Source organism: Cryptotermes secundus, unplaced genomic scaffold (assembly GCF_002891405.2).
Source record: "Cryptotermes secundus unplaced genomic scaffold, Csec_1.0 scaffold834, whole genome shotgun sequence".
Lineage (NCBI taxonomy): Eukaryota > Metazoa > Arthropoda > Insecta > Blattodea > Kalotermitidae > Cryptotermes > Cryptotermes secundus.
Window position 1 is genome coordinate 260340 of NW_019730112.1, and position 10278 is coordinate 270617.

Sequence of the window (10278 nt, forward strand, 5' to 3'; positions counted from 1 at the left end):
GTGAATATACGTAGAATTTCAGGTGGAAAAAGTAAAGAACACATTTGCGGGACATAGGCACAGACGGGAGACATGGGATCCTGCAGAAGGGAAAGACAATTTAAAATGACCAACATCTGTTAAGCTGTTATATTCTGAATATCCTGCGGTCAGGATGGCTCAGTCATTATAGCGACTAGGCTATGGGCTGGAGGTCCGAAGGATCGGGGATCGATACCCAGTAGGAGCAAGAGTTTACCGTTCTCCATAACGTCCAGACTGGCTCTGGAACCCACCCAGCCTTCCATTTCCAAGGAGTAAAGCGTCAGAAGCGTGAAGCTGACCACTCACACTCCATCTGGCTCCAAGGTTAAGAATGGTGGAGCTATACCTCCACTTAACCATACGCCGTCATGGTGTGGGGCTTGATTAAAGCCCAGGAATAACTCTGTTATCATTACAAATAACCTTACAGCTTAAACGTACGTTTCTAAGAAAAGTTTTGATTTCCCCCCTTGGAAAATATCCTGACCACTCCAATGATGGTACATCGAAAGACAAGAACAACTTTAAGATCAATATTCTGGGGGTCACAGCATGTAATTCTAAGCAAAAAAAAAGTATGTACATATGTCCTATTCCGTACGGTTTCCGAGACAGAGCTATTTCACTGTACAGGTCCAAAACTGTTGATAAGAAAGAGATATTACGTACTGTTACTAATATCTGCATTTAGTATTCAAGTGACGAAGTTGGTACAGTTTACCTAGTGTAATACATTTCCGAAAATTCCACCGTCAACATCAATGCACTTTGCAACTCGTGTGAGGACATGGCGTGCTGCTCGTCTATACAGTGTACAGTGTACTGCACAGTGAAATAGCTCTATCTCGGAAACCGTTCGGAATAGAACACATGTACATATACACTTTCGTGCTTAGAGTAACCGATAGTATGACCTCCCAGAATATTGACCTTTCCCCCTGGGACACCCTGTATATTCAACATTTTAATCATTCTTAATTAATATATGAGATAAGGAGACATTTTGATATAGAACCTCTGTTGACATATAGGCTGAGAACAAAGGGAGAGCGTGTGCAGCGGGGGTTGTCTGGTTTCTCGCTGCGAACAATGTGACATGGTACTCAGGTCAAGCGGGACGGACACTTGATAAAAGGAAGAGCCGCGGGCCGTCACATGTCACACTGCATTGTGGTCGCGAAGCGCTCCTAACAAGGTAAGGCATGCAAAGTGGATCAGTAAGTTAAGACACAAACTTGCTCAGTACAACAGAGTAAACCCTCGTTATAAGGAACTGTTGGGGGGGTCCGCTATAACTGAGCGATCCCCGATGAGGTCACTGGATTATTCAAGTGACCTAAATCTTCCAGTCCTGGGGTCGACTCAGCCTCTAACAGAAATGAGCATCAGGCATCTTCCTGGGGACAAAAAGAGCGGCCGGCGTGTAAAGCTGACAACCTTACCGCCATCTGTGAGCAAATTGTCTAGAAAATGTGGGACCCTCCACGTCTCACAACCCTATGGGCCTCCACGGCCTATTACGAGGATAGTTTTTATTAATTCGCTTAAAATTCCGATCCAGCTTGTCAGATTACATGCTGCATATTTGAAGCATACTAATTACCTCATCCTGTATCATAAAGTTTTATGTCCATATAATATCATAAAGTTTTAATTAAACCAAGATCTGCAGATCTGTCTGTCTATGGCTCTACAGCCCTTGTGGACCTTGGCCGCTTTTTCAGTTTCTTAATCCTATACACATTCGGTATACACACAGAATAAAGCCACAAAAACAATCATGCCTTAGACCACGCGGCCACTGAGACCGGATAAGTTCTGTAGATAGTTATTGAAATTACTGTATTTTCGATTCAGTGCACTGAACTCGTAGTTTTCCCCCAACCAGATGGCAGCAGTGCGTGGATATGCAACAGTTCTCCTGCTGTGTGTGTTTATAGCTGAGATCGCCGTGAGTGCCGCTGAGGTGGCCGAAGGATCGGCCGCAAGAACGCGTGGCCAGGGGCGAACTCCAAACGGGAGACGACGACAACAGGTGAGTTTATACAAAGTGTTCTAATTAAGTTTGGTTTCACTGTATCCCTTGGCTGAGTGATTTGTCTTATGTCTACAACACATAACTTCATAATATCTCATTAAACATCGTTAAAGACTAAGGGACTAGCAAAACAGGACACTGCACCAACAAACTCTTAGATATCTCCACGCCCTAGGTTCCAGATTCTAAGCCCTGGCTGTCTAAATAGAGCAAAGTTCTTAGCAGGAAGTTCGCATTTTATGGGACGTGAATCCTCACTCCTGTTGGATTTTAACTTGTGATGGCACTGACCGTGAATATTGCTATCATTCTGCGAAGTGAAGGCGTATAGTCTGATGGAAGCTTAACGATATTTCGAAAGAGCGTTCCGCCTCCGTCTTCATGATGATTAACAAGCCAAAAAAGTAACCAGCAAAAAGCAAGGAGAGTAAAGCAAGCAGTCCTGCTTTTTGCTGGTTACTTCTCTAAGTTTCCCAGGCACTAAAAATAAAGGGAATTTGTTCTTCATTAACGTCGTTAAACGTATACCAGACTACACGACATCACATCCCAGAACATATCATTCGTTATCTTCTTAACTGATGATAATCCTGAAGTAGATGGAGCCACAACTTCCTAAACTATTGTTTAAAGGCACATTTTAATATTATCCACCTATCTACTCCTAGATCTTCGAAGAGATTCTTCCCTTCAACTCGCAGATTCTAGCCTAAATTAACTGAAATGAATCTGACTCTCTGCAGGCTGTAACAGACCCAAATGGAGCCGTGTCTTTCGTCCAGACAGCCCGACGCCGACGGCCCGGTGCGCCTGCGCAGCACAAGTCGCTCCTGAGCGATACGCTGCGCCCCACGACGGTGGAGCGGGATGGCAGATGTGAGTATAGGGGGGAAAGGTGACGTCCAACATAATCGTGGTCAACACAGGCTAGCACCAGGCGTATGATTGGCCGCTAAGGTTCAACATTTACATGAAGGTAAAATAGAGCTGGCCGGTCAAGGTAGTCGAGCTGTCTAAGGCATGTACCGTCTTCGCTCGCTCGGAAGCCGGGATCGTGGGTTCGAATACCACTCAGGGCATGGATGTTTAGTGTTTGTGTGTGTTCTTCTTCTGGATTTGTGTACAGAGAGGCCTTGCCATGAGCTAATCACCTGCACAAGGAATCCTACCGAATGTCTAAGATCTAGTAAACCGAAGTGAAACGGAGAGTTTCGTGGAGGTAGGCCAAGGCCTAAATTCGGGCTGTAGCGCCAAAAAAATTAAATAAAGTTGTCCGTGTGCTTTATTAATTAAGGACTATGCCATGAAGACATATGGGGGAGTGGAGGTATAGATCCACCATTTTTCCTCGGCACTGGATCTAAGTGCGTGGTCAGCTTCACGCCCCGTCCACATTACCCCCGTGAAAACAGCCCATGGTCCCCGTTGGATAGGAGGCTGGGTGGCGGACCAGAGCCGATTTGGAAGCTGTGAAGTAAAAAAAAAAGATTTATTTCTTCCGCCAGGAATTGAACCCCGGCCGTCCATCACGCAAGGCATTCCTATACCGACTAAACATTTTCATGATAGGTTGAAAGGTAAAGCTATCCCTGTAACAAGCCGTGGAGGCCCATAGGGTTGTGAGACGTCGAGGCTCCCACATTTTCTAAACAATCGGTTCATAGATGGCGGTCAGGTTGTCAGCCTTACGCGCCGGCCGCCCTTTACCCCACAGGAAGATTGCTGGTACTCATTTCTGTTAGAGGCTGAGTCGACCGCAGGGCCACAGTGCGGCTGTAAAGATTAGGTCTATTGAAAAAAAAATCCAGTGAACTCATCGGGAATCGAACTGGCGACCTTCGGGTTTGTAGCATAGTGCCTCAACCAAAAGATATATCTAGCTCCATGAGAGGTTAACATTCGGTAGCTTGTAATGTTTACTGTTGAAACACCATAAATGGGAGGCACGCGGTAGCGTAGTTGGTTGAGGCACTATGCTACAAGCCGGAAGGTCGTGGGCTCCATTCCCGATGAGGTCGCTGGATTTTTCGATTGACCTAACCCTTCCAGCCCTAGGGTCGACCCAGCCTCTAGCAGAAATGAGTACCAGGAATTTTCCTGGGGGGTACAATGCTGCCGGCTCCTAAAGCTGACTACCGCTGTGAGCCGATTGTCTAGAAAATGTGGGAGCCTCGACGTCTCACAACCCTATGGGCCTTCACGGCCTGTTACAAGGATACCTTTAGCTTTCTTTACAGCATAAATAATTGGGTGCAACTATTAACAGATGGCACAAGATGTCTCTTTCACTGTTATTCACAAATATTAAACAATTCAGCCTCGTATACAGCATGAGAAGAAGCAATTTCTTGTCAACTTCCTTCCACCACGGCATATTACACACACGTTACGATGTGCACTGGGTGTGTTTCAGTCCTCTCGCTCTTCACAATCGTGCAGTTCCAGAACCAGGGCTGCGCTGCCTCGTCTGGTGACAACGGAACCTGCCTCACCTCAGCAGAGTGTTCTGACCGCGGTGGTGTGGCCAGCGGGCCATGCGCTAATGGCTACGGGGTCTGCTGCGTCTGTAAGTTACCCACTTCTTCCATCTCTCTCCCTCTTCAAGCACAAATAAGCATCCTTCGGTCTCATTTCACGTTAAATAGCAACTGCTATCACTACAGTAATGGTAAACTAACTAGACCAAAGAAACTGGGACATAATGTCCAGCCATTGACCTTTATACAACAAATTATCCATCTGTAAATAAACTGCAATTATCACAACTGTGAGAAGGGAAAGAATTAGTTGCTTGCGTGACGGTTCAGAAGAGTATATCAGGTCTGGTTGTGTGCTGTGCAGTTTTAGCAACATGTGGCCAGAGCACCAAGGAAAACTGTACCTACTTTGTGAACCAAGGTTATCCAGGGCCCTACGATGGTACTGGATCTTGCCAGCTGACTATTAACAAGGCGCATCCTGACATCTGCCAGTTCAGGTACGTAGAAATCTTACAAGTTTTGAAAAAAAAATATATAGGATTATATAAAAGCTTTGAAAAATTAGAATGAGATAAATCCTCAATTAAGGACCATTCTGGGGCGCGGAACAACGTCCCATGGACGGTGACTTCCTCCAGATATCCCTCAGTCTGTTACAGTTGCCCCTACACCTTTTTCCAGTATGCTGTGTATTTACCGATCGTTCCCTGGTAACGACTTTATCAATGGAGATTCTTCAGCTTCCGCGCTCAAGTCCTCTCTGAATAGCAGCTCCCTTCCAATTGTCCCTTTCCTTCACAGCCTCCAGCACACAACTGACTTGGTTGCCCCAGTTGTCTTCCTTATAACTCCTCGGCACGGCCCGCGCAGACAATACCGTCCATTCTGATATGCTAACCGTTTCCGTGGGAAGCCGTTCCCTATCAGCGGCCGCCTATCGTTGCTTATTAATAATCCGCTGCCTAGCAACGGACGTTGTTCCGCTGTCTGTTTCGCGGCCGTTGCCTTGAAATGAACATTCTTTCAGAGCCATTCGTTATCAGAGTCTGTTTCTCTGGTTCAAGAGTACTTGCTTTGAGCAAATATGTCACAATATATTTTTAATTCGTTGCGTATCGTCTGATTGTTTTTAAGCTCATATTTTCTGAATTCAGGAATGACACTGTTAACTCTGTATGGCTATTTCAGGTTAGATTTTGATCAGTTCAATATCGCTGGCCCGGAACCAGTCGATCACATGTGCAACAGTGATCAGTTTATTGTTGCGGGTGGCAACCCTGCTCCCGCCATTTGTGGAATCAACAATGGAAACCACAGTAAGTACACAGCAACTTTACATCGCGTCTCGCAGACCTGGGTAATGTAGCAGACACAGCGTCAGCACTTCCCATGAATTATACAAACATCACTGTCACTGTTCATTTCTGAAACAACGAAGCATCAAATTCGCTAATGGTCTATATGAATTCGCTTGTTAATTTTCTTCAAACAAATATACTGTCACATGTACGAGTAACTATAGAGGGGGGTTGATTGATAACTGGATTTACTGACCACTTACAGATCCTAACCACAAGCAACTGTAGCGCTATCGCTAATTCACACTCTCTGCAGTTCACTGCAGCACGTACTAGTCCCCATCAGTTACAGAACCTAACTACAAGTAACTGTAGCGCTACCGCTAATTCACACTCTCTGCACTTCAAATCATTATGAAGTCTTCCTGCTATTTCGTCTTCAATCCCTCTGGAACCTCGTAACTGAAAAGTCTTCTGGACTCACTCTCCCAGCTTACGACTGACTGGTAACTGCCCTTGAACTAATTCTGTCAAGTCCAAGTCACACTGCGACTGACGGTCAGTCAGTAAGTCTTGGTGTCGAGCCCCAGATTTCATTCATTACTATTTGACAGTTGTGGTCTTGCTTTTATGGGGCGCCCTCTCTGACGAGAGGAGGGGTCCGAGTCCCTTGGAACTCGCGACCACACTTTACTGTCTCAGATTTGAGACTTCTGTCACTGCGTTCACTTCTCTTATAAGCACTCTGCACAGACCCCACAGAAAACACCGTCTCTATTGTTGATAACGTCACCGCTTATGCGGAAGTATGTTTACCGAGCCGTTGCTTAGAAAAGTATTGCATAACGCCGTTGTTCAACCGCTGCTCGGCGCGGACGACATAGCCTCAATAATAGCCTCAACTATTGTTGCCTGTTGGACCGTGTTTGCAGAGCTGTTGCCTGGAAACGAGTTGATCGAATCTGCTATAATACTGAAGAGGAAATGGAATATGCCATATTAGTTCCACGTCTCACACATTCTAAGCAACCAATGATGTAACAGTATGAAGTGTGGTTGCTACAGATAAGCCGATATCCTGTGATTTCAGTGTACATCGATGCAGGAGTAGGGAACACGAACCCAGTGACACTCAACTTTGTGACAAGTGGACCGTCTTTTCCACGAAACTGGAAGGTGAAGATATGCCAGATCCCATGCAACACCATCTACAGGGGTAAGCAACAATCTGCTGCTTTTTTCCTTACTGCCACAAGACCAACACCACCCGCAATACAACAACTGCAATGAAAAAGAGCCTCATAACATACGCATATCTGTTTTGGAAAATAATTTTGAACAAATGTTTTTATTAAAAAAAAAAAACCTTTAGCAGGCCGTGGAGGCCCATAGGGTTGTGAGACGTCGAAGCTCCCACATTTTCTAAACAATTGGCTCACAGATGGCGGTAAAGTTGTCAGCCTTATGTGCCGGCCGCCCTTTACCCCCAGGAAGATTCCTGGTACTCATTCCTGTTAGAGGTTGAGTCAACCCCAGGGTCATACTTCGGCTAGAAGAATTAGATCAATTAAACAATCCAATGACCTCATCGGGAATCGAACCCGCTACCTGCCGGCTTGTAGTATACTGCCTCAACCAACTACTTAAAATTTTTGGATTATATATTTTTAATATTCCTTCGTCATCTTTGTCCCTGTTAATATAAAGAATAAATTTCGTATTGCCATGAAAGTGTAAGATATTTTCTTTTTAATAAAGGCAGTAAAGAGACGGCTGACCTCAACATCATACCTTTCCCAGCGATCACCAATATCTGGAAGCAGCCCTGGATATATTCAGTTTCCTCATTTAATTCTATCCAACAAATATTCTAATATATTATTATATTTTCTAGCAGTTCTCCCTTAGTAAGAATACATCCTTTATACAGCACATTGCATTCTAACTTCTGCTTTCTGTACGAAGCCAGTTAACAGAACTGTTCTTCCAGCTGAAGAGGGGTGTCTCCAGTACTTCACCGGTGTATCTGGCCAGATTAAGTCATACAACTATGATCCAGGGGCAGGACTGCAACTGTCTAAACAGGATTACAGCGTCTGTATCCGCATGGAGAGGAACTTCTGTGGAATTCAGTATACAGCCTGCCCCGATACAGGTAGGATAACTGTTCTGGGTGTGAACGTAAAAATAAAAATAATACGGCTACTTTTGCGGTTCTCACAGTGGGCATTATAGAGGTTAGGATCATGTAAGTCATACTATACAAGGGAGAGTCAGTAAGTTAGTCACAAACGGAAATAATACAGAGGAAATGAACGTAATAGGCTTTTGTATGTATATCACTAGTTAGCAGCACAGTTCAGCTTCATGACAGTCTAGGTAGCAGAAGCGCATGCGAATGTTCAGAGGCTGGTTTCAGTAGTCAAAATGGCGACAATGTTTGAGCTATGTACTACCGAAGATAGGAGTCCTGTTGTGTATTTATTTTTGTGGAAAAAAGGCCTCAATGAAAATGATATTCACGAAGAAATGTTTCCTGTGGGAACTTTCTGACGCGTAAAGCGATTCCAACTCAGTGGCAAACGTCTCGCTGTTGACGAAGAGTTTGAAAATGAGGTGCGGAAGTGGCCGAGACAACAGCCAAAATACTTCTATGCAGCGGGTCTAGATGCACTTGTAAAGCGATGGGACAAGCGTGTCAATATTGGCGGAGCATATGTCCAGAAACAATTCTTTTTTCCAAGTTCGAATATCACATCTTTTAAGCTTTATATCAATTTGCGACCTATTTATTGACTTTCTTTTCTGGCTAGTGGGGTGGGACTAAGTCCCTGTACTGCGGCCACTTCTGGTCTATTGTACCAGCCCCAGATGATAGGTGAGGGTGATTGTGGAGCAATTGGTGGAATGAAGATTGGCAGGGGAAACCGAAGTACTCGGAGAAAACCTGCCCCAGCGCCACTTTGTCCACTACAAATCCCACTTGACCAGACCCGGGATTGAACCCGGGCCGCAGCGGTGGGAAGCCAGCGACTAACCGCTTCAGCTATGGCGCGGCTGACTCTCCTCTTACTTTGGTAATTAATTATATCACTTGTTTAATCAATTTTGTCTTATTTATATATTTAAATTATTTTAGTAGATTCTATTGAAATTATAATTAGTTATTTCGTTCTTGCCTCAAAGGCTCGAATACCGCTACATTACAGCACAAGAGAATGCGAAGAATAAAAATAAAGTAAGTATGTGTATTTAATGCACGATACATTTCAGTGAACAACAGGACACACGCGTTCAGCCTGTCTGGTAACACGCAAGGTCAAAACGCGGTATCCTCAAGCACTGGTACTCTGGGCCCTAACTCCTGCAACACTGACTGGATCATTATCCCATGCGCAACAAACGTTGGCCGGACAGGACTGCCAGCCTGCATAGATCGCATCTGTGGGGGAACTTTCAACACGGAAATCTCGACCACACCAACAACAGTAATCAGTAAGATATTTCTTGTGCTATTATCTTTCTATTATCTTTCGACCGGGGGCACGCGGTAGAGTAGTTGGTTGAGGGGCTAGCTAGAAGCCGGAACGTCACGGGTTCAAGTCCCGATAAGGTCATTGGATTTTTTTTCAATTGACCTAATCCTTCCAGCCACACCCTGGCCCTGGGGTCGACTCAGCCTCTAACAGAAATGAGTACCAGGAATCTTCCTGGGGAGTAAAGGGTGGCTGGCACATAAGGCTGACAACCTTACCGCCATCTTTGAGCCGACTGTCTAGAAAATGTGGGACCCTCAACGTCTCATAACCCTATGGGCCTTCACGGCCTGGTACAGGGATACCTTTACTTACTTTACTTTTATCTTTCAACCTAGGTCTTCCTAGTTTTCGCTTTCCTTCCGACTTTCCCACAAAAACTCTGTATGGATTTATCTTCTTCCCATGACCTACCCATTTCATCCTCCTTGACTTGATCATTCTAATTACATTTGGCGAAGAGTGAAAGTTCCTAGAGGTCATACCTAGAGCTAATTTCTTACAGTTTCCTTCGTCACATTTTAATGACACTGAATTCTCTCGACAGGCACAGTGAAGCCGTTCAGACTGACCGTCCACACAAACAATGTTGAAGCGCCGAGCGATGTTGGCAACCGCGGGTTCTGTCTCAACTACGTGCAGCAACCCTGCACGAACAATCTCGATGTATGAAAGCACAGACTGTATATAAACAGCTTGTTTGTTAATAAATTGACATCTGTTCATGTTCCTACATTTTAATGCTAAAATACCCCCACTAGGCTAACGGCAGAGTATCTGTGGTTCCAGCTATCGAACGGATGGTCTAGGGCAGTGGTTCTCAGACCGCGGCCGGGTAAATTATTTTTTCTATCAGACGAAGGCCCGGGTCCGGCGGTTGAGAAACACTGGTCTAGAGGTAA

At 45.0% G+C, this 10278-nt stretch overlaps 1 protein-coding gene across 1 annotated transcript; it reads left to right on the forward strand.

The window, feature by feature from the left end:
* Nucleotides 1-1912: 1912 nt before the first annotated feature.
* On the forward strand, nucleotides 1913-10048 carry LOC111866229. The gene is made up of 9 exons (XM_023854987.1): nucleotides 1913-2059; nucleotides 2806-2938; nucleotides 4476-4628; nucleotides 4904-5039; nucleotides 5731-5858; nucleotides 6931-7056; nucleotides 7831-7995; nucleotides 9114-9335; nucleotides 9924-10048. The coding sequence occupies exons 1-9, from the start codon at nucleotides 1913-1915 to the stop codon at nucleotides 10046-10048; spliced, it is 1335 nt and encodes a 444-aa protein (XP_023710755.1).
* Nucleotides 10049-10278: the final 230 nt, after the last annotated feature.

Coding starts and splice junctions, on each gene's coding strand:
- LOC111866229 (XM_023854987.1), top strand. CDS start 1,913: ATGGCAGCAGTGCGTGGATATGCAACAGTTCTCCTGCTGTGTGTGTTT. Junction 7,057..7,830: donor ATGCAACACCATCTACAGGG/GTAAGCAACAAT, acceptor CTGTTCTTCCAG/CTGAAGAGGGGTGTCTCCAG. Junction 7,996..9,113: donor TACAGCCTGCCCCGATACAG/GTAGGATAACTG, acceptor GATACATTTCAG/TGAACAACAGGACACACGCG.